General features: G+C 44.4%; 1 protein-coding gene across 6 annotated transcripts in view; it reads left to right on the top strand.

Annotated features, from left to right (window-relative positions):
• The window catches only part of RFTN1 (raftlin, lipid raft linker 1), a 205,262-nt gene that overhangs the window by 102,180 nt on the left and 78,226 nt on the right, over nucleotides 1–24,856 (top strand). For all 6 annotated transcript variants that reach the window (XM_032267221.1, XM_032267225.1, XM_032267236.1 and 3 more), the window contains exon 4: nucleotides 9,424–9,532. In XM_032267221.1, coding sequence (XP_032123112.1) covers nucleotides 9,424–9,532 — 109 coding nt within the window. The remainder of the gene's footprint in view (nucleotides 1–9,423; nucleotides 9,533–24,856) is intronic.

Genomic DNA, 24,856 nt, shown 5'->3' with positions numbered 1-24,856 from the left:
AAGGAGCAAGTTATTCCGCTACCCACAACCACCAGCAATTTCAGGGACAAGAAATACCCCTCTTTCATCCGCCCACTTCTTCCACAAAAATCTCAGCACTGTTCTCATTGCTTCTGTCCTAAAATATTCTTCCCCACTTCCTACATCATACACAATGCCGCCCGCTTAATCTTCCCAGAATCTGTCATAGGCCACCCGTGACTCCTCTTTACCTCACAGTTAAGGCGAATCCCATCCTTTCTCACTAACTTTGTTTCCCACTATTCTGCCCTGGTCACAGACTCGTTCTAACGGTGGATTCACCTACACGTTCCTTAGGCTCGTCATTACAGCCCCTGCTGAGTTATAGGCAATCTGCACCTTCACACACCTTTTGCCTAACTGACCTATTTTTAATTTCCATCATATAACTCATGATTTTCTCAATCCAGATCTTCACGAATTTCTGTTATCAGGCCTAGAATGTCCTTTTATCAATTGTCCTGTGACTAACTTCCACACAACCTCAAAGACTCAGCTCACATGTGCCTTGCTGCTTAAATTTCCCCCTGATACTTGATGGGGAAATTTAAGCAGCAAGGTACATGTGAATTGGAAACAATTGAATTCTTTCTTCTGCTGATACACAGTCTATCTAGACTTGAGGCCAGGATCTAGACGAGGCCAGCGCCTTCAATCCCTCATATGTGATAAGCAGTCATGCAGGCGATGGATAGATGAATGAATAAGTGGAGATTCGTATTGTCATTAGTTACGCATAAGTTACTGAAACTAGGAATAGCCTTCTTTTTCTTTCTTTGACATATCTTTTTAGGATCTAGGGCTCATTTCTCTCCCTAATCCTTCTTTTTTAAAAAAAGTTGTTCTGACTGTTCTATTTGTGATTGGTGTTGCTTTAGGGAAAAAAAAATCTTAAAATTCCTTCCTAGAGATAGAGAATTTGTTTCCCAGAGATAGAGAATTTGTTTCCGTCAACTGACATTTAGTATTTTTTTTCCTGGTTAGAGAAGTGCCTAGTAATCTGTTTGTGTTTGTCACCATTTCTTTTGATTATTTCTGAATGAAGCAAAAATAACCCTATTGATGAACTGCACATTCTCTCTCCTTTTCATGACTGCCTAATGTCCTGGGAAAAAGAAGACATCGCTTAAACTCATGGCCTTTGAAGAGATCTAAGGGATTTATGAGCTGAAATGGGATTTATTACAAGTCTGTTATTTAAAAGTAATGTGTATGATAGTTTTAGTCACACAGTTATTTTTTTAAAGTATAGTTTATAATAGTTTTTTGACAGGCAGTTGTTTTTTAGTGGCCTCATCTTAGATCTTCCCATGAGACCAAAATGTGTACTGAACTTACTACTCGGCACTTTGTCAGTGATTTGACAGTTAACTGTTTTGCCCATGATAATTACCAATATTTAAAGCACTCATAAGCGTTAGCAGTACCTGTTACAAAAATGTTATTTTAATGTCTTAGGAAAGGGTTAGGTCCTACCACTGTAAGAGCGGAGGGAGGGCTGTTTAAATGGGTCAGACAAGTCTGGGCTCTATGGCTCATGCCTGTAATCCCAGAACTTTGGGAAGCTGAGGCTGGAGGATTGCTTAAGCCCAGGAACTTGAAATCAGCTGGGCAACATGACAAAATTCCGTCTTTATAGAAAACATAAATATTAGCCAGGTGTGGTGGCACGCACCTATAGTCCCAGCTACTCAGGAGGCTGAGGTGGGAGGATTGCCTGAGCCTGGAAGCTCAAGGCTGCAGTGAGCTGAGATCGCACCACTGCACTCCAGCCTGGGCAACAGAGTGAGATCCCATCTCGAAAAGAAAAGAAAAGAAAATATTGGGTCCGACATGGTCTTTAAGGGTAAGGAGGAGCTCCCAGGGGAAGAATCCACTGAGTCATTACAATGAACGCATATTACATTCAGCTTATGGGTTAGTTATTTGATCATGATACAGTTAGATCATCTGTTCGCTCTTATCAGGGTGTTCCGCCTTCTGTGACTCATATTGGAGCTTCTGTCTATAACTCAGAGACCACAGACTGGTGATTGAGAGATCAAATTCAGTCCCGAAGATGTCGGCCCACATAACATGAAGAAAACATTGTTTGGAGCCAAAACTAGACAGTTATGAGTGATATAAAAATGTAACTTAATGACTTCTTAAAAACATTATAAGATTTGGCAACTCTAGCCTGGAATTCCTAGTAATGGTTGGGATATAAACTGCCCAGTTTGCCATGGTTTCCCATTGTGTCCCCACCTTTGTAGCAACACAGCACTCACAGAAGTCACGTCTCTGCCAATAGTATCATTTTATTCTCACTTCTTCCATCCGCCTGCAGGCTTTTCTCATGACAGAGGCCAGTCCCTCTGCAACTACCTTGGGCTTGGAAGTGAGAATGTGAAAGGGAATCTGACAGGACTCTGTATTCGAAGAAAATGACTGAAGAGTGTATTTCTTGGTGGACATTCCTATATCTTATCTATGAGAATAAAATGTCTAGATTATGTATTTTAGTTTCAAAAGACTCTTTTACTCATTGGCCATGGGCCTTTGAGTTTGCAGCCTTCATTTTGCCCTCTGACCCTTCCCCTGCCTGGAGCATGAGGACACAACTCTTGGCAGATGCTAGGGCGGTGGTGAGTAAAGATGTCCAGGTGTGGCTCTGAGTCGCACACAGCTTTCATTACCGTTGGTGTTTGTGTGTGAGTGATGAGGTCACCTGACATGGAAGATGTGGGCTTTTATCATGTTCTGAAATAACCCTGACATCTGTGGCCAGTTTTGCTGACGTTTGAATTTCTCCAGCGCGTGCACACCGGGCTCTTTGCGCTCTCCTTCCTTGCAGTTAGGAAAGGCTTGTGTTCAAGTGCTCAGTGTCTAAATCTACTTTCATATGTTTGTTTTACAGCGCTTATTTACTCTGTGTGGGTTTTTTTTTTACTTGTTCAGATTCAGCTTTGGTAAAGTTCTAGATGTAGGTTGTTAAAGACATGAGGACTGTTTGGAATGACAAGGAACTTCTGGAGACCGGGTGGGGTGGCTGATGCCTGTAGTCCCAGCACTTCGGGAGGCTGAGGCGGAAGGATCACTTGAGCTCAGGAGTTTGAGATCAGCCTGGCAACATAGGGAGAACTCATCTTTACTAAAATTCCAAAAAAATTAGCCAGGTATGATGGCATTTAGCTGCAGTCCTGGGTACTTGCGGGGCTGAGGGAGGTTTGCTGGAGCTCAGGAAGTAGAGGCTGCAGTGACCCTTGATCATGCCACTGCACTCCAGCCTGGGCAACAGAGTGAGACCCTGTCTCAACAACAACCACCAAAAACAAGTTCTGGAAATGGATAGTGATGGTGGTTGTACAGCATTGTGAATGTACCTAATCACACTGAATTGTACACTTAAAAATGATTAAAAGGGTAAATGTTGTGTGATGTATATTTTACCATAATAAAAAAATTTTTTTAAGTGAGGAAAGCAAGAAGTTGGAAGTAGTTTTGAGTTTTTCTGACCAGAGGAAGCATAGACCCCATTCTTCTATTTCATTTTCCCTGGTCTTTTTCCCCGAAGGTTTGTTTTCCTCTTAGAATATAAGCGTCTACATTACTCATCTCTATAAATCATTCTTTCTGTTTTTTCCATTTTCCATGGAGTTGTTCAGTTATCTCCCAAGGAATATCTCCAGGAGAGTAGAAAGTACAACGTACCCTGCCTGGGAATAACTTGGGATTTAACAGAAAAGTTGCAAAGGTATTACAGAGAATTCTCATATGTGCTTTGCCAAGCTTCCCACCACCATTAATATCTTACATTACCATATGATATTTGTCAAACTAAGAAATTGGCATTGGCACTTCACTATTAATTAAACTGTAGATTTTATTTGGATTTTACCATTTTTCTATTAATGTCCTTTTCCAGTTCCAGGATCCAATTCAGGGTACTACACTGCATTTAGTTGTCATCTTGTGATGGCTTGAAAACTTAATAGGGCTCATATGTCTTAGCTGCTTCTCCATTGCCTCCAGCAATCAGAACCACTCTGTTTATGTGCATTGTTAAAACTATGTTGCTGCAATCTAAGGATTTGATTTCATTTTGTCCTATTCATTCTTGATTTTCAGGAAATCATGTCTCTGCCAGTAGCACCCTTTTATTCTCACTTCTTTCAGAAAATTCCTTTGGAATGGTGAGGTAGAGCCTCGCAGCCCTCCAGTGCTGTGTGTAAGGTGGGGGTCCCAAGATGTGAGATGGGTCAGAGCTCTTTTTAGTTAATTTCCCCAGGCTGTTTCTGAGAAATGACCCAGCAGCAAGATGATTTTTTTCAAGAGTGAAGCTATTTTGAACCCAAATCAACATTTAGATTTGACAATCTGCCAAATTTATAATTATTTATCTGCCAGATAATCATATATTATAAACTGATTAACAGATTTCTTTACACCTATTTGCATAGGGTGGATTAAATCCAGTTTACCTCTTGAGATTTCAAGAGGATAAATAAATTGAAGAGATTACAAGTTTGTTAACTGAAGAAATTGACCGGATGTCTCATACCCTTCTCCTTGACTTGCTCCCTTGATTTGACTTCCAGGAAAACAGACATGTTCTCTTGGTTTTCTTTCTCTTCCCTGGTTATTCTTTCTTTAGCTCTTGGCTGCTTTCTCCTCTTTTTTCCCCACCTTCTTCATGGCGGAGGGTCCCAAAATTAAATTCTTAACTCTTCTCTCTCTACATTAATGGAGATCTCATCTAGCCTCATGCTTTAAGTAATACCTGGAGCTGATGACTCCCAAATTTATATCTCTAGCTGTCTGTCCCGAAGTCCAGACTTGAATATGTGTGTGTGTGAACACAACTGTCTCTCCCGAAGTCCAGACTTGAGTATGTGTGTGTGTGAACACAACTGTCTCTCCCGAAGTCCAGACTTGAATATGTGTGTGTGTGAACACAACTGTCTCTCCCGAAGTCCAGACTTGAGTATATATATATTCAAGCATATCCTCAACTGTCTACCAGACATCTCAACTTGGATGTTCTGGATATGTCATATTCAACATATCTGAAACTTGAATTATTATCTTTCCCCCTAAGCCAGCACCACCCAACCCTTCCCCATCATAGTTCTGGCAAATTCATCCATTCTCCCAGTTGCTAGGGCAAAGATCCTTGGAGTCAACTTCATCCACTTTCCCCCTTCCACAACCCACAACCTGTTTGTATGGAAATACAAAGACTCACAGCTGGTCTGTGACCCGCCTCTAGTTAGCTCTAACACCAGCAGCCTCTAACTAATAAATCTATTGAGATTTACCAAGTTGGGGATGGAGAGTGTGGGAAAGTATATTTTATTATTAGCCATGCTCTTCTCAGAGTGCCTTTATTTATTTGGAGAGTGCTTGGTGTTAATTTCCAGATAAAGGAGGTTAATTTCCAGATAAAGGGGGTTAATTTCCAGATAAAGGGGGGCTTTTGCTGATAGTTAACTCTGCGAGCATCTCCAGAAATGCATTTTGTGTTTTCTTTTCTTACTGTTTAAACCTGGATCTCTCTGTCCTTTCCAAAAGTGGGAGCCATCTGGACTTCTGTCCAGGGGAAGTTTGGTGGTCTCCCATATTCTTTTCCAGGATGATACGATGACATGGCCCTTTGGGGAGCATACCTGGTATTTCCCCTCCCCCACAGGAAGTCAGCGATGCCTGCTTAGCTGGGAGTTTCAGGTTAATACTTCTTAATAGAAACTAGATTGATAGCGGAGTATTTATTCCTTTGTCCTGTGGTATCCTGGACAACCAGGCCACGGCCCCTGGAGGTCACTTCTGGGACATGTCCACTTGTGTCTCCCAGGGTGGTCCTTGCCCTCAGGGACACAGACACTCCTCACCTCATGGAGGCTGCCCTAGATGTCTGGCTGGATTTTGTGGGTTTGGGCCTAGGCTTGGCCACCAGTGAGTGCCTGCTCTGAGCGTGAGACTGCCATGTCTTCCTCTTCAGGAGCTGTATTAGTTTTCTTTGTTTTTGTTTTTCTATTAGTTTTCTATACTCTGTAATAAATTATAACAAGTTTCATGGTTCAAAACTATATGTATTTACCATACAGCTTTTGTAGCTTATCAGGGTTCTTTGCTTCAGGATTTTATCAGGCTGTAATATCAATGTTGGCTCGGGCTGCAGTCCCACCAGAGGCTCAACTGAGGAAAAACCCACTTCCAGCCTCCCTCAGTTTGTCGGCAGGATTCACCTCATGTAGCTGTAGAACTGGGATCTCTGTTTTCTTGAGGCTGTTGGCCAGGGGCTACCCATAGTTCCTTGCCATGTGGCTCTCTCCTTCTTCTTGACAGCTTTCTTCTTCAAAGCCAGTAAGGGAGTCTGTAGCTCAGAGGGAGTCATATAACATAATGTCATCATAGGAGTGACATCCATCACCTTTACATTTTATTGAATAGGCGCAAGTCACAGGCCCTGCCACCTCTCAAGGGGCCAGATTGCACAAAAGTGTGAACACCAGGAGGTGCGTATTGTTGGGGGGTCATCTTAGGGTGTGTTTGCCACAGCAACCATGATCCCCCTGACCAGTACCTCACGCCCCACCTCCGATGCTGAGAAGCCCAGAAACTCCCTGTGGCAGCCCTATAGGGCTTTGCTAGTGGATTTAATGCTGTTTTTCACAGGGTTAGGGGCAAGGAGAGAGTTTCTGTGTGACTGTGCCTTCTGCCTTCAGCTCTTCCTCTGAGGCCACAGCTGCACCGTCACTGAGTGCTGACTTCGTCTCCGCAGCCAGCATCTGTCCTCAAGGGGTTTAGGGATCCTTCCCCGATCTTCTCCCTTTCAGCCATTCTTCAGTGTTATAATCCTTTCATTTCAAATTGAGGAGCTGATTCCCAAAGGCAGGGGAACGCCTATTACTTGCTCACCTATTCCCCCAATATGCATTAGATTTGCTTTTCCGAGAAACCATAGGCTGAGATGTAATTTTCCATGGTTCATCTAAAAAATTTGTAATGCCTATTTTTCTTGATCTTTTGCACTCCTTCCAGTTCAGATGTAACTGAGTTAGTTATTTGATGAAATGAACCAGAGCTTCCTTTCTTGTTATAGAACTTCTTGTTCCAGAACCAAAGATGGTATTTACTAGATCCTGTGTTAAAGATTATTCCCCAGACTCGATCTGGGCTGTGAGTTGCTTACAGTCGGACTTGTCTTTCTTTTGTTCATCCTGTGAATGTTGTGCTTAACGGGTACAGCATTGACTTATTTTAAAAGATCACAGTTTTTTAGGCTATTCGTTTGAAATCTCAGTGAGTATTGCTAAATAACCTCATATAGTCTGACATTAGTTTCAAGTAACAGAGCAGCTGGATTTTAGATTTTAGAACCGCCCTCACTCATCCTCACATGACAACGTATGGCAGCGCGTCTTGACCAAGTCTTTTTTTTTTTAAAGTTCTGGAATCATCTTGCCTTAGTTTCTCTTAATATATCTTTTGTTTGGGAAAGAAATGAGAACATGAGTCTAGTCTCTGACCAAGTATTAAGGCAAAAAGGTTAGGGTTCAGGATTGGTTTATTCTTTTGGAATTAGTTTGTTCCAGGTGGAAATCAGTTTATTCTTGTACGTTTTGAATGTGTGCACCACAGTATCCTACCATTGGAAGGGTATGTCAGAAGGAAACATAAAATAAAAATAAGCTATTGAAGTCTGCTTACCAAATCACAGTTGCCCACCTGGAGAAAACCAAATCCTCTTTAATTTTTTTCACTTTTAAATTTCATGTAAATCACACACAGATGGTTAATGGTAGCATAAATTGCTTTTAATGCTATATAAGAATCTTGGAAATTCATTTAAAAGTGTTACAGCAAATATACAGTTAGAGACGGGTAAGATGCATCTCTCAGGAGCTCGGTGTGGAAGTGCCGCTTTACCGATTTTCTGGACTGTCCTGCTCTCATGGGGGATTTTGGGGCCCCTCTTGGTAGAGCAGCCTCATAAGTGAGCCAGGAAGGCTCTGCTCCCTCCTCCAGCAGTGCAGATTAGCTGTGTACATGAGCCCTGGACGAGGAGCCGGGAGCCTTGGTCTCTAATTCCCACTCCCAAATACCAGCAGCCACCCAGGAGCGACAGCATGCCCTGCCAGCCCGTAGCTGCAGGACCGCTCTTGTTGCCTTATGCCTGGCTGGGCCAAGGAATCCCCTTCTGATAACCACGTGGCTTCCACTATTGTGTCATACAGGAGCCCTGCCTGTGAATGGCTGTGAGGTGGTGGAATTTCCTCCTGGTGACCACTTGCTCTGGCTCTCCTGAATGGGCGCAGTTTTGAGCTGCGCTGTTTCACAGGGATGTCTATGTGGTGGTGTTTTGGAAAGCAGCCCCAGTGTGCAGAGATGGCAGGGTGTGCTGGGAAGCCTCTCCATTGACAGCAAGACCGCAGGCCTTCATCTCAGACAGCCCTGTACACCCACGCTGTTTTCCCAGAATTTCTTTTAGTTGCTTGGTAGTCTTTCTTTAATGCATCTTTAATTTTGATAGATTTCACCAGATTGCCCTCAGAAGGGGTTGAACCCTTTTAAAGTCTTTTAAAAATTAATTTTTAATTTTCTAAGTGATATAGGAATATATCCTTTTTCATTTAAAAATGAAAAATTAGAGATTATGGCTAAAGTCACTTTTGATCACCACCCCCACACCCCTACCGTCACCACCCAGCCCCAGTTCCCACATAGGCCCTCCCCATTCCCCAGGGGTACCTGCCATTATTGGTTTGGTGTATGTTTTGCTAGTTCTTTTTCTGTGCCCTGGTAGATATAAACCAATGGGAGATAGACATTACTGGTGTGTGTGTGTGCGTGTGCGTGTGTGTGTGTGTGTAACATGTAAGCTATATTGTACCAAACCCATCATTCTATAATGATGTGTTTTACATGATGCTACATCTTGGAGGTCTTTCTATGATGTAGATCTGTACGTATTACTTGAGTTGTTTCCATAAACTGTTTTTCATCAGTGCCTTTATAGCATTAGTTTCAGGAAAGAATTTGGGGCTTCATTAAAGACTCGGTGATTCTTTTTTAAAAAATATTATGGCCGGGCGCAGTGGCTCACACCTGTAATCCCAGCACTTTGGGAGGCCAAGGCAGGTAGATCACCTGAGGTCAGGAGTTCGAAACCAGCCTGTCCAACATGGTGAAACCCCATCTCTACTAAAAATACAAAAATTAGCCGGGCATGGTAGTGGGCGCCTGTAATCCCAGCTGTTCGGGAGAATGAGGCAAGAGAATTGCTTGAACCTGGGAGGCGGAGGTTGCAGTGAACTGAGATCACATCATTACATTCCAGCCTGGGCGATAAGAGCGAGACTCTTGTCTCAAAATTACGAAAAATAATCCGTGTATGTGCACGCTTTTCTCTCTCTTCAGATCTCAGAAAACGGATCTTCACAATGAAGGCTACATCTTGGAATTAGATTGCTGTTCCTCCTTAGAACACCTGACAGACCAGAAACTCCTCCCAGAGTTCATTAAGAAGGTGAGCACTGCTGTCAGAGTACCATTGAGCAGGTTTGCGAGCATTCACCTGAGTGAACGGGCAGGGAGCTAGCTTAGGGCAGGTCAGCCACACTCGAGAGGCCATGCAAGAGCTGTGCCCTAAACCTTTGGCAGACCCCCGGGAAGCAGCCCTTCCAGAGCTGACTGTGGAACAGGTGGCTAGCCCCTCCTCCGCAGGCATGCAGGACCCTGGGTCCTGTCTTCTCAAGCTGGAGTGGGGTGAACAGCTGACAGACCTGCAGGCCCATGCCGAAGCTCCTTTCAAACCCTTAAGGTAATGTGACTTCCCAAATCCCACCTTCCTCTTATCTATGGGTCTTCATTGCTGTGAGCCCCCTTCCCTTCCTAGTGTGGGAGCGTGCCAGAGTCCTGTGGCCACCGGCATGCAATCATACCAAGGAAAACTGCCTAGTTGCAGGGAATTCATATCTGCCCAGAAATGCGTCTGGTTTTGAACCTTTCTTCATGCCATATGAGGTTTGGTGCCTAACTGTAGGGTCTACTTGAGTTTTAATATGACATTTACTGCAGAAGGAAAGTTCTAGGCCCAAACTGGGGCTGAATTCATTGCTTAATGCTTATCTTGTTCTTTCTTACCCAGTGTTCTCTAGTAACTGACAATTCCCCACCCCATACAGGTGATTGTGATTTGAGGTTCAATCAGCCAATTAGGGAATTTGTTAATAAATATCGTCAGCTGTTGGCTTTGGGCCGGGACTAGTACTAAGAGCTGGGATACAGTGAACAAAGAAGCCGAACTAGTGAGTGTTACCAGCGGGAAGCGGCTGAGGCTGAGGAGCGAGGGGATCAGGCAGGTACCTGGAGCTGAGATGGGAAGGATGAAGGGGTGTCTTTGGGGATGCGGCTGTGCTCGGGCAGGTTGGGGAGCCCTCCAAACAGGGAACAGCGGACCTGAGGGCCTGAGGCAGGAGGGAGTGAGAAGAATCAAAAGGACGTCAGAGGGAGAGTGAGGGTCGGAGAAGGGGCCAGAGATAGCTGGGACTGGGCTGTAAAAGCGGCGGGAAGCTGTTGAGCGGAATTCTACAGAACAGTGAAATGATTAGGTTGTCCTTTAAAGGAGATTTGTTTCCTTCCTGCCACCCTTCCTTCAACATATATTGAGTGTTCAGGCTCCAGGGGCTTTGGGAGTAGCTGCTCCTCTGTGATGGATCCAAGGCCCATAGACCAGGAGCCAGATGATCTGTGAGGTCAGCATTTCTGGTAATTGTACTAGATGCGAGAGTTTCTTTCTACTCTGGTAGATTTCAGATTATTACATAAGCAACGGGGGGAAGGTAGCTTTTCTTATACATAAGCCTAAGAACACAAGTGTTTTAATAAGTCCTGTAGCTTTCTATAGAATAGAGCCATCTTTGGATTGCTGCAAATAATCCACTTCTATAGGGACATTCGAGAGGTGGAATTTACCCTATGATCTGAATGCTGAGAAAAAAAATCATTTTAGAAATGGTTTTGTAATTAAGACTCAGATGCTTGGAATGTTTGAGGGATAAGTGGGTAAAAGGAAGGCATGAGGTATCCTCTCTGTCAAATATGCTCTTTAAAAATGTGTGATTTGAGGCTGGGTGTGATGGCTCAGTGTGTAATCCCAACATTCTGGGAGGCTGAGGCAAGAGGATTGCTTGAGCCCAGGAGTTCAAGATTAGACTGGGCAACATAGCAAGACCCCCATCTCTGCAAAAAAAAAAAAAAAGTCTTTAAAAAAAGCCAAGCATGGTGCTACTTGAGTATCGTCCTAGCTACTTGAGAGGCTGAGGCAGGAGGATTGCTTGAGCCCAGGAGTTTGAGACCGCAGTGAACTATGAGTGCACCCCTGCGCTCCAGCCTGGGTGATAGAGTGAGACCCTGTCTCTTTAAAAAAAAAAAAAAAAAAAAGAAGAAGAAGAGAAAACATATGAGTTGATACAAGTTGGTGCCTTTGTTTAAACCAAATTAGATCATTTAGTGACTGACCAATTGCAGTGGTCCTGTCTTAGTTCTTCTGAAAACAGCCTGATTTGCGGGCTCCTGGGGTGTTGTTTCTGTAGTACCAAGTGGAGATGTTCATCTGTCCAAAGGAAAATACCCTCAAAGTTAGGGTTTTTATGTCCTGAAGGACATTAACCAGTTTTTATTTTAACTTTTATACCAGCATTCTTTTCTTCCCACTGATATGTGTGTGTCTACACATCAGTATCTAATGATTCATTAATTTGTTAAGTAAATGACACCTGCTTGTTCTATATTTGCATAATAAGTCCTTACTAAAAACACTGTCAGTAGGTTCTTGGAAACTGACTTTCAGTGAAACAACATACAGCAGGTCCTCAATGTCGTTCAGTGTCGATTAGCTTTAACCTTGAGAAAAAAATTGGTTTTGTTATTTGGCATTTCACTCAAAGTCTGTTTCCAAGAACCTATTGACACCATTAAGTGAAGACTTACAGTATGAGAATCCTGTTCCTAACGCTTTGAAAATAATACGCTTTAAAGCCCACCATATCATCCTGCTCCTGTCGTGCACGTGGTTTTTAAATAGCACAGACTAGACAGCTTGCACACTAGGGCAGCGGTGAGATTTCTGACCTGGAGCATCTCCAGATGTCTGTCCCAGACTCCCATCTCTGCTCCTCTAAATAGAAATGTGGCTTATACTCATTCCTGCCTTGGAGGAACCAGGTGTGTTGAGGGTGCCCCACCGTTTGCCCTGCGTTGTCTGTCAGTGGACAGGGCTGGGCTTGGAAAGCCCCAGCATTTCTCGCTGTCGTTGCTGGCTGTGGCTTTAGTTTCTAGTCCAGTTGCCATGACAACAAGCAGCGGGACAAAATAATGGGTTTGGACCCCCTTCCCCCTGCTCCCCTTCTCTGTTGTTGGCCGATGTTTTATGTTATGTTCTAGAGAAAATAACACCTGTGTGTGCAAAGAGCAGAGGACAACTCCGGGAACCTCTCCAGGGCCTATGGCTATTCCAAGTGATGGCTGAATTTTACACGTGCAAATTTTTCTGTCATCACACCAGGTAGAAGACCACAGGTGCTTCCCAGGAAGAAATATGCTAAAAACCATTTGTGGTTTTTTTGTTCATTGCAAATATTTAATGAGTAGCTTTGGCCTTATTCATATATACGTAGTGGTGACGCTTGTTAATTGCCATTCAGTTAGGTCAAGATGAAGCTGTGTCATTGGCTGCCTCAGCTTGCAGTCATTACGTTTTACCTGGGTCATTATTTTGTGTGAAATAATGGCTCCTGTTCCTATGACAAGTAGACTCATCTTAGGATGAGATGGCAATTAACTCATTTTGTCATTGTACCATCATGCAGGACAGGTTCATATTCTTCTCAGAGTATTAGAATTGAACTCAAGCGGATTAGATTTTTTCATAAGAACAATGTCCTAGTATTAATTTTCCACCAAATGTTTTAAATTAGCAGAACCTTTGGGTAGAGAACATGGATAGAAGGACAGAAGATTTCATTATTTCCCACAATTAGGAAAAAATAAAGTCGTTTGTGTCTGTGTCATGTAAAATTAGCCGAAGACGTCGTAATTTTTGTCGCTCTTCATCGTGGCTTTTCAGAGAGTGTGAAGGGAGTTGTGTAAAGATGACTCCATTCCTTTTAGTGTGGTCTGACGATTTCTCTGAGCGCTCTAGCTGGTCAAATGAAATCTACATGACTGCATTGTGTTTTCTTTCTCCTGTTGTGTTCTGCTGTGCTCCATCCTACCGGCCATTTATGTAAAGTAGTTATTATGGCCCACAGAACATTTAAAATGCAGAGTTATGGGCAGACTTGGAGAGACTTGTTTTCTAAGTCTTAGCCGAATACTCGAGGGATGAAGCACTGGGAGGCTGGGAGAGAGATGGTGCTGCCAGAATTCCTTTGGGAGGAGGGCTCCACCAGCCCATCAGGTACACCTGGAGACTGTGTGACTGGCAGGTCCGTGGGGACCTCTGGAATTTTCCACTCTTCAGAGCTTCCAGAGGATTGTAAAGCAGGCAGAGTGACACAGAATGAAGAGCCTACATGTTTATCTTCAAATTGCTGTTCGTTCTTTAGAGATTCTTGGGAAGGGCCTTCAGTGCGAAGAGTACTTTGAGGTTTCCAGTCATTGTGTACATTTTCTGGCATGCGCTTCTGATCTCTCAAAAGTCCTCTTTGAAAGGGGCTGAGGGCTTTGCCGGGGCTGGAACTGCTAAATGATGGAGCCTGGATTAGACCCTCCATAGGAGAGGCACGAATGGGCAGCCAAGGGGCTTCTGAGTGGCCAGAAGTTTCTTTGGCTAGGTGGACTGGAGAGAACTTCAGAGAGGTGTGGAATGAGCGCTCTGCAAAGTAAGGGACTGATGCTGGAGGAGGCTGAGGGGAGAGGTGGGCAGCTCTGCGCCGTTGCTGGCATGGGCAGGAGCATGGGCTGAAGGCGCAAGGCTGAGGAAGAGCCAAGTCCTGTTTGGCCTGAGTGTGGGATGGACAAAGAGGGAAGGAAGCCTGTTCTGGGTTAGGTTCCTTTGATCATGTGGAGTAGAGCCCTAGTCTGGCAAGCTCCAAGTGAGTCAGGCAGGTTTACTATATAGATGTAAGGAATGGTATGGAGCCCCAGGGCAGAAATACAGGAAACCAGGAGAAAAAAATATATTGCGGGCTCTCATGCGCGCGCATGCGTGCCCCATCCCCCTCGCTTTCCCCTCCTCCCTTCCACTCTCCTGCTCTCATATGCTGCTGGCCCATATTTGTATATCTATGGTTTATTTAAATTTAAGATTTTAATCTGCAGAGGGAATCCTTATGCATCAGGCAGACCTTATGCTAAAGTACTCATGTGTCTATTCCACCCTTAACCCTCATCACACCCCTGTGAAGACTTATCCCCATTTGACAGATGAAGAAACTGAGACACAGAGAAGCTATGCAGTTTGCCCAAAGTTATAACTGCTCATGGCAGGACTGAGATATGAACCCGGCCTGTTGGACCCAGGGACCACATTCATGAGCACTTGGCCGTGCTATCCCTCCTGCATAGCTTGTCCTTTCGTGGACATAGGCGGAGGCTGTCGGAGCCAGGATGTGAGGTTGTGCATGGGAGGCAGATGGCTGTAGTTCATGTAGGGTACACAGGGCCAGATATTGGAGAGCCACAAAGGCATCCCCTCAGTGAAGGAAGGGCTCCAGGCCTTGCCGCCTAGGTTCTGCTAATCGAAGTTGCCTCGCCCTGCCCCTGTCAGACAAGACATGGGGACTTTTGCCCTAAGGCCCTCAGCTTGGGACTCCATTCCCGAGGTTCACTCCCTTTTGTGATGGAGTTCGTGACCTGCCTGATCTCCATAAGAACTAGGATCACCTTGCACTGGCCCACTGAGCCTTTGCAATGAAGACCGTTGAGGGGTGGCCGGGCACGCTCAGTGAGTGTGCTGTCATGCATTAAACCAAGCACATTGCCCTTCAGAAAACCAAATGCTGCTGCTTATGCCTCAACCTAAAGAAAGCACCTCGACAGATGCAAAAACCTCAATGGCTCCTTTTAATGAAATATATCCTGAATCTCCGGGATGATGAAACTTCGCCTGTGGTATATAAATGACTCATCATTTACTTTCCGGCTGATTGCTGAGTATTCAGAGCTTCGTTTCTACAAGTGCAGTGCAGAGTCTAATTTTAATTAGGGTAAGATGCCAATTCAGAGTGAAATGAAAATTATGTTAAAAAGGCTTTCCTGTGCTCGCTGCTCCTGAACCCACCCACAAACCAAGAGCATCGTGACATTTAAAAAAGGTGAACCTGGGGAGGGTGGGTGTTGTGGGGGAGCGAAGGCAGGAAATGGAGTGTCATCCCAGCAATGAGCGTGTCCTCAGAGTGGAAGACAGTGAGCTGGAGGCTGGCACAGGCCTTGCGGGGGGCGGTGGGGTGCCCTGCTCGCTGTTGCCTCTTCAGGACTTAGTACAGAAGCATCAAGTTAATGGATACATTGAAAGAGAAATTCAGAGGAATAATTACTAAACCTCTGTGTCATTGAGGTGGGTAGAGGTGCCAAGGATGACACCTGGGTGACTCAGGTGTGCAGTGGGGTCATCTGTAAGGACCAAGAACACAGCATGAGGACCCCTGGGGGCAGAGAGGTGATGAGGACAGGAATGGTCGTGTGGATACTTGAGGGGTCAGGGGGACACTCAGGGAACATTCTGGAGGCAGCTGTGGTTGTTGGGCTAGGACTCGAAAGGTGGCCAGGAATGGAGACATGGGTGTCTGAAGTGTCAACCCAGGGAGCAGGCAGGAATGGTGGTGAGGGCGCTCATCCAATGGCACATGCCCCTCTCAAGGGGCAGCTTCCGCAGAGCCTCTGCGCTCTGATGCCTGGTGGAAATACGGACCCCGAATTGCAAGATCTGTTATTTGGTAGGGCACCTGGTTGGCTTTGTTTTAGAGAAGTCGCTAAGTTGATATTTTCTTGTGAAGTTTCCTGGTTTTCTTCAGTGTGAGCAGACAGATCGATTAAAAAGACAGCAAGATCCAGACCGATTTGTTTCATGCTATCTGTGGTGAAGGACCAGTTTTTCCCGATTCATGATGAAGCTATACTTTGGCAAAATCCAGAGAAAGAAAAAAAGCACTTTTCCAAAGTAGAGGGAGGAATGGAAGAATGTTACAGAATCCATGGGAAGAGTGCTTTGGGAAGACATGGAGAATAGTATCAAAAGCCAGGAGGAGGTCAGCCGGGAGGGACCCACTGGGTTTGGCTGCTGGAGGCCACTGAGAAGTCTTGCAAGAGCAGTCGTCACGGTGCGGAACAAGCAGGGGCCTTCCTGCCATGAGCTTAAGTAAATATGTTTAGAAGGACAGTGAGCAGTTTGCTTTAAATAGGAGGTTTGAGCCCCCCACCGCCCCCCCCCTTTTTTGAAACATGGTTTCACTCTGTTGCCCAAGTTCGGGTACAGCGGCACAATAACAGCTCACTGCAGCCTCGACCTCCCCAGGCTCAGGAGGTCCTCCCACCTCGGTCTCCCAAGTAGCTGGGATTACAGGTACATGCCACCACGCCCAGCTAATTTTTGTAGAGACACGGTTTTACCATGTGGTTGCAAACCAACAAGGTTTTACCAGGTTGGTCTCAAATTCCTGGGCTCACGCGATTGGCCCCCCTCAGTTTTTCAAAGTGCTGGGATTCCAGGCATGAGCCACCATGTCTGGAAGATTTGAACATTTTTTTTTAAAGCTGAAAGATACTGGGAGAGAAGAGGTGATAAAAGATGGAGGCAGGTTCCAGGCGGGGCGGGGTGGGGCAGGATAGGTACAAGGAATAGGCATCCCTTCCTTTGAGGCTGGTGGGAGAGGGAGGAGGAGGGTTACAGGCTTAGATGTTCCTAACAGAGGAAAAAATGCAGGGGCTGCTGCCTGGAGGCCGCTGTTTTCTTATGAAGCTCCTCTCCCACACTGGCCTCTCTTGATCCTCTGTCCTTCTGCTATTTTTATTGGCCTATGATCTTCCTGTTCTATCCAGCGAGGTTAGCTGAAGTTAATTTAAGCCAGAGGGAGGGATGGGGTCATAGGCTTGTCTCCATCACTCCCCACACAAGGAGATACATTCTTGTGCTTCATTTTCTCCCTCTGCGGGAATCCGCCGTCCAGAGATGGTGGGTCAGGGTGCGTTCACATTTCTTTAAGCAGATCTTTGCAGACCTGCTATGTGGTAGTGTCTGGGAATATTTTAGGAAGCCGTCTAGGTAATGCCCCTGGTCACATGAAACTTAGAGTGTAGCCGAGGGCACGGACACGGAGCAGACGGGCACATGTAGGCGGCAGGCTCTCAGATGGGTGAGCACATGGCAAAGGGCCTGCCCCAGGCTGGTGGTGCGGGGGGCGTGCTCCACAAAGTGTATGTACAGAGACCTGAGGGTCAACAGGGAGGGAGGGTGGAGGTGGTGGGGACTCCTGGAGCAGCTCAGACAAAGCCGAGGTGGGAGGGAGCAAGTGTGGCTTAAGGAGGAGAAGGCAGTTCACTGTGTCTTGCCTGCAAATGACAGAGGGGCCAGTGAGGTGGGGTGAGGCTGGAGAATGGGCTGGATCCCATCATTCCTGCAGGCAGGCTGGGATGGGGCCCTTTATCTTAAGTATAGTGCAAAGCCACTGGAGGGCTTTCAGGAGCAGCTGGAGAATGATTCCAAATTTCTGCTTTGGAAAGATCAGAATGGTTGCAGGGTAGTGACTGGCTTGGGGGCGGAGGCAGGGGTGGATGTGGTTGGGACCCTGGTGGACTAGCTCTTCAGAGAGAGAGCTTGTTGCTTAGTTTAGCTGGAGCGTCTTGATGGGGGTGTGGAGAGGTAGGTAGATTTAGAAGTACTGAGCCAGGCAGACCAGCAACCCTGCCAGCAGGGTTGCCTCTGGATGGGGTAACGAGGCATGGTGGAGAGGGAGAGGACAAGGCTGGCTTGGCTCCTGCGGTTGGATGAATGGGGCCTTTGCTGAGATGAGGATGATGGCAGAATGGGCCATGGTGCCTGTGCTTCAGGAGCTCTGTGCAGAGAGGTCTGAGCTGGAGATACCAGCTGGCAGATGGTATCCAAAACCACGGTCATGGATGAAATCACCCAGGAAGGAAGGGAGGGTGTGAAGGAAAAGGGCCTAGGGCAGAGCCCAGGGGAGTTCCAGCATTCAGAGAACAGAGAAAGTCAGTAGCCGGAGAGGGCAGAGGGAAGCTAAGCGGGTGTGGGGATGGAGGCCAGGGGAGGAGAGCATTTCCGTGACAGAGGAGTTACCAGCCCTTTCAGCTAACGCCTAAGACTAATGTCAGGAACAGCCATTGCTGGAGTGGGCATGAAGTCACTGGTGACCTCCACAGAAGCTGTTGTGGTGGCCTCTCCGTTCTCAGTATGTATTTTTGTGAGGCCCGATCCAAAATGTCTTTGAGGTACAATTAGAAACCACTGCCCTTTGTCCCATGGAAGTCTTGTGTGTTTCTGCTTTAGTCCTAGGATAGTTCTCAAGTTGTTTTTTTAAATTTAAAATTTTAAGGCCAGGCGCCGTGGCTCACGCCTGTAATCCCAGTACTTTGGGAGGCCGAGGCGGGTGGATCATGTAGTCAAGAGATTGAGAGCATCCTGGCCAACATGGTGAAACCCTGTATCTACTAAAAAATACAAAAATTAGCTGGGTGTGATGGCACGTGCCTGTAGTCCCAGCTACTCAGGAGGCTGAGGCAGGAGAATCACTTGAACTCGGGAGGCGGAGGTTGCAGTGAGGCAAGATCGCCTCACTGCCCCCCAGCCTGGTGACAGGGGGGAACCCCCTCCCCAAAAAAAAAAAAAAAAAAAAATCTAAGATGTTCGTTTTTTCCCTTTTTTCCCCTCATGGGTTTGCTGAATAATCGTCATTGTTCTCCTTAATATAATTTTTATTAAGCAACTGATTTTAATATCTGACCAGGGAATTAGAACTTGCCCATGGAAAGCATTGCAATTTTATGTAATTTTTAGCATTTGGAGCGTATGTCATATGTAATAATAATAAAATGACTTGTAGTTAAATCAGAAAGAAATAACAACTTGGGATCCATAAAAAATGTGCACAGAACAGACAAGTGGCTGACTGTCGGGTCTGTGGACAGCCTGTGGCTGCTGTGAGGCCCGTACTCCTTTGTTGTCACTGCAGAGAAATTGGCCCACCTTCAAGGAAGTGAAACTACTCTAAGGCTAGCGTGGTAGGCAGATGACCAGAGGAGAAGCAGAAGGTAAACCGAGGGGGCGTGGCGGCTGTGTGACCAGGAATGCTTTATTCCAGGGAGAGACTGGGCCTGGGTATTACACACTGTCATCTCAAGGTGACTTTCCAGCCACTGGGGGGATGTCTCCATTCCGCTTGTTGCTGGGAGGTGAACGGTGCCAAGGTTCACATGTCCTTGCCTGAGGCCTGGTGTTTTGGCTTGATTGTAGGCCAACCTAGGGGCTCCTTAAGGTGAGGGGTGAGCGGCTGCTTCTCCAGGACCTGGCCGTGGCTGTGGGGCACCTGGATGTTTCCTTGTCTCTATCCTATTGAGATGGGTCCCCAGGAGTCTGGCAGTGGATGAGCTGGGGCAGCCCGTAGCTTCTGGCCCCTGCTGTCTCTGAGCCATGCTTGCTCATAGCAGACCGTCATGTTCTTCTTTGGCTGAGAGTGAAGCCCAAAGGGCTGAAGATACAGTTTCTGTTTTCCATCCAAGTCAATGGCTGTTGATTGCATCCTCCCTGGAATGCTCCTGGGTAAGAGTTTTCCTCGCCCAGTATGTTTCGGAGGCATGAGCATTGTAAGCCCTCTTGGGGAGTCATGATGCTTCTTAGAAGAATCAAGGCTCTGAAGAGTCCAGGGTGCAAAACCTGCTTGCTTAGTTTAACTTGGCATCCTTAAAAACGACCTGAGAACTTTCCCCTTGCTTTTCCTCCTCTCCAAATACCTATCTGTTTTTCAAAGTGAGAGAAAGCAAGAAAAGAAAGGAGAGAGAGAGAGAGAGAGAGAGAATGAATGAATGAATGAACAAACGAACCAAATACCTATCTATACCATAGCACATACTTTAGAAAATGTACCAAATCAGTGAGGAATCTATTGACCACCTACCAACAATGGAAAAATCACAGTTAGTCAGTGGGATTGAGGGGTGGGGGTCTGTTTCTTCTTTCTTTTCTATGTATTTTTAAATTTTATTTTTGTACATAGATAAGGTTTACAGCATGCTGTTTGATACACATAGTGAAACGGTTACTATAGGTAAACAAATTAATGTATCTTGCATAGTTACCCTTTTTTCTGGTAAGAGCGCCTAAAGTCTTCTCTCAGCACATTTCCAGTATAGGATGAGATATTAACTGTAGTCCTCACGCTGCGCATTAGCTCTCTAAACTCATTCACCCTGCATACCTGCAATTTCGTGCCCTTTGACCTACATCTCCCCATTTCCTTTCTGCCCTCGTAACCAGTGTTTTGTTGTTTCTATGTATTTGATGGGTATTTTTTAAATTCCACATAGGAGTGAGATCATGCACTGTTTCTCTTTTTTTTTTCTGAGTTGGAGTTTCGCTCTTGTTCCCCAGGCTGGAGTGCAATGGTGCCCTCTCAGCTGACTGCAACCTCTGCCTCCCAGGTTCAAGCGATTCTCCTGTCTCAGCCTCCCTAATAGCTGGGCTTATAGGCTACCACCACCATGCTTGGCTAATTTCGTATTTTTTTAGTATTTTTAGTATTTTTCGTATTTTTTTAGTTTGACTCTGTTGGTCAGGCTGGTCTCGAACTCCTGACCTCAGGTGATCCGCCCTCCTTGGCCTCCCAAAGTGCTGGGATTATAGGCATGAGCCACCATGCCCAGCCTGTTTCTCTTTCATGCCTGCCTTATTTCACTTACCATATGTCCTCTGGGTTTACCTTGTTGTAAATGGCAAGATCTTTTTTAAGGCTGAATAATATTCCATTACACACACGCACACACCTCTTACAATTTTTCATCCATTCATCTGTTGGCAGGTTTCCTTCTTTTTTTTTTTGAGGTGGAGTTTCACTCTTGTCACTCAGGCTAGAGTGCACTGGCAGAATCTTGGCTCACTGCAACCTCTGCCTCCCAGGTTCAAGCAATTCTCCTGCCTCAGCCTCCCAAGTAGCTGGGATTACAGGCATCTGCCACCACATCCACCTAATTTTTGTATTTTTAGTAGAGATGGGGCTTCACCTTTTTGGCCAGGCTGGTCTCAAATTCCTGGGTTCAGGTTTTCTGCTGGTCTCAACCTCCCAAAGTGCTGGGATTATAGGCAGGAGCCACTGCTCCAGGCACTCTTTTAAAAATGAGCACTAATCCTGGCTGTTTCCAACAGTACAAAATTTCCATAGGCTCAAATGAATGTAGTACTTTATTGTGTTTTCTTGGTTCCGTTCTGGCCCAGACATTGGGTCTAATTGTATGTTTCCTAATCCTCACTGAACCCTGCAATGGAGGGGAGATTTGGAGCAGAGCAATTAAAAACTCCCTCCTTTCTTTTTTCACCCTCTGCCATTCTTCCTGCATCTTTAATAACAGACATAGCAATCTTCTAACACCTGGCAAAAACTAGGTCAATTGGATTTGTTGACAGCTATGGAATTATAGATAGAATTTGCTGTGCTGTCCAGGTCAGCCCCAGGTAATCTGACCGCTGTCTCTTAAAAGATGCACTAGCTGAGCTAGGATCACGCCTCTGCACTCCAGCCTGGGTGACAGAAAAATCCTGTCTCTAAAAAACAATTTTTTTTAATTCTAGAAAAATTTTTAAATGCACTGGTTTCTCCCTTTCCTTTCTGCTTTCTCATATTTCTCCTGCCTCCTGCACTTTTTCTGCCATAGCTGTTAATCAGATCTTCAAATATCAGCTTTTCCAGCTTTGATTTTTCTTTTATCTCTCCCCTGAGGTCTCTGATCAAAAATAGTATTTTATTCCTTAGCAACTCTTATAAAATACAAAGTGAACCATCTATGTATATTAAATCTAATAGCCTTGTTAAAAACTAAAAAACAAGAGTGACATTAACTTTAGTAATATTACTTAACCTGATATATCAAAAACACTATCTTTTAAACATATAATAAGATATTTTACTTAAAAAAAATTTTTTTACAAGTTTTTACAGGTTTCCTTCAAGGCTTCAAGTGACATCAGATTTTCATACCTGTAATCCCCGCATTTTGGGAGGCTGAAGTCTTGAAAATCTGCTGTCACTCCAGCCTGGGCACCGGAGCGAGACCCTGTCTCTTAAAAAAAATAAAAAAATTCAGCTCCTTGGTCTCATGAGTTGCGTTTTAAGTGCTAGACAGCCACATGTGACTAATGGCTACTGTCTTGGACAGTATATTTTTGCAGAATTCATTGATTTAAACAGTTTTCAGTTTTGCACATTTTCTAAGTTGCCACAAAACATTTGTGATTGAGTCTTCTCAGTCATAAGGGGAGGCAGAGCACAGAGCAATATATGGCATATATGCTGAGATCTAAAAGATAATCTATTTTTCCCATGAAAAAATTGTAAAAAGTTTGGAGCCAACTTTGGCATATAACATTTTAGGAATATATTTGAAATAATTAATTTCTACTTAGAATATTAGTTGCATGTGCATATTTTAATTTATATAAATTGTGTAAACTTGGAAATGGTGCTTTTCCCCTATGTTTCTGTCTCATGGAACAATTTCATTTCTGTATTCTTTTCATGCATTGCTACACTTGGTTGCCTTTATCATCCATCATCTGCAGGATTTTGAGGGCCATCTAACACAACTTCAAGCTCATCATATGTATTTTCATCCAAATTGTTTGGGATTCAGCACTTTTAAAATTCATAAATGATGCTACCTCTGGAAACTCTGTCCTGAGTCCTAAGCGCTCATTCACATAACATCAGAATAGTTGTTTTTTTCTTGTCCAGTTCATACATCAATGAGAAATCTCCATAATGGAAACACTTCACATTGCTCTTAAAAAAAAAAAAAACACCTCTTTTTATTGAAGATAACATCAATACAGCAGAGTGCATATATCATAAGTGTACAGCTCAGTGAGTTAGCACAAAATGAAAACACCTGGGTAACCAACACTCAAGTCAAGAAATATTAATAGAGCAGGAGCAATAGCCTGAACCCTTCCTGTAGTTACGCCCGTGACTCCCTGCCTCCCTTCCAAAGGAAACTTCTGCCTAACTTCTAACTCTGAAGGATGGCTTTGCCTGTTTGTATAAAGGGCATATTTTTCTCAGCACTGTGTCTGTGAGATTCATTCATATCACAGTGGTTTGTGTTCATTTGTGTGTAGAATTCCTGCATTGCTTTGGTTTTTTGTTGTTGTTGTTGTTGTTCTTTTTTATTTTTAAGGGATACGGTCTTGCTGTGTTGCCCAAGCTGGAATGCAGTGGTGCATTCATACCTCATATAGCCTTAAAACCTGAGCTCGATCCATCCTCCCCACTCAGACTCCCAAATAGCTAGAACTATGGGTGGTGTGCACCACTACACACAGCTAATTTTTTTAAAGATTTTTTAAAATAGAGATGGGGGTCATGCTATGTTGCTCAGGCTGGTCTCAGATGCCTTTCAAGTGATCCTCCAACGCCAGCCTCCCAAAGTGCTGGAATTACACATATGAGCCACCATGCCCAGCCCTGCATTGCCTTTTTAAAGCCATTTTTAATTACTTTCTATGTTGTAGGAATTATTTTAAATTTTTCTTAAGTTTATTTTCCTCCTTAAAAAAAAAACAAGTCTATCAGCTTCAATAAATGTACCAAACTAGCTTTATTAATATGTTTTCTCTAATAAGCGTTCTGCTGTTCAAAGTGAAGTAATCGAGAGAGTCCTTATATTGTGAGAGATCTTGAAAGTATGTAAATATCTAGAGCAATTATCTTTCTTTTTGAGAAATAACATTTTAGAGGGTAAAATCCAGGAAATCATCAGGTTATAGCCAGGCTATATAGTGTATGAGTGTTAATAAATGGTGTATTTCACTTTCCAGCTTACATGCTTTGGAGTTTCATGCTGTAGTTAGTGAATATTGGTCTCACTCTTTGCAGTGAACGTAACGTCTATGGTGCATCTGTCTTAGATATCTACTTGGCTGACTCCTTCACCTCCTTCAAATCTTCATTCCAGGGTTATCGCAGTGCACCTACCTTCCTACCCATCTTTAAAAGGGCAGCTTACCTTCTGCCACTGCCTACCCTAGTATTTTGGATTCCCTTTAGTCTCCTCTATTTTCCTTTTGCCTAAACTTCTTGTCACTTCTTAAAACACGTTACTGTTTTTACATAGTTATCATATGTATTGTTTCTTGTCCTTTTTTTTTTTTTTATTTTTTTCCTGAGCTCAGAATAGGTCATTTAGCAGGTGCTCAGTGAATGTTTATGGAATGAAAGAGCAAGAGCCTGTGTGTTTTCAAGTCTTGCAGGGCCTCAGAATTGTATGGGAACAGATGCTTTGAACAGCGATGGAATGAAGATAAAGTACAGAGGGTAGGAGACTCATACATTTTCTATTTTTTGCACCTCCAAGCAGGTTTTTTCAGTGTTTGGGGTGGTTGAGACTTGTTGAAAAAACCCTCCCTGGAAGTGACTTGTGAGGGTTAGATATCACCTGTTAATGCTCCATACGTCCCAGCAGACACATTTACAAATATGGAATTTGCTCTTATCACCAAGAAAGTTTCCAGATTTTTATTTATGATAGATATATATACACATATATATGTATTTGTGTATACATACACACATATAACTTCTATGTATATATAAGTAATATATACTTTTTATATATGTTATATATATATGCA

The sequence above is a fragment of the Sapajus apella genome, unplaced genomic scaffold (assembly GCF_009761245.1).
Source record: "Sapajus apella isolate SASKATOON/1434 unplaced genomic scaffold, GSC_monkey_1.0 scaffold4, whole genome shotgun sequence".
NCBI classification, from domain to species: Eukaryota; Metazoa; Chordata; class Mammalia; order Primates; family Cebidae; genus Sapajus; species Sapajus apella.
Note: the sequence above shows the minus strand (reverse complement) of the source record. Positions and strands in the feature narration are given on the sequence as shown.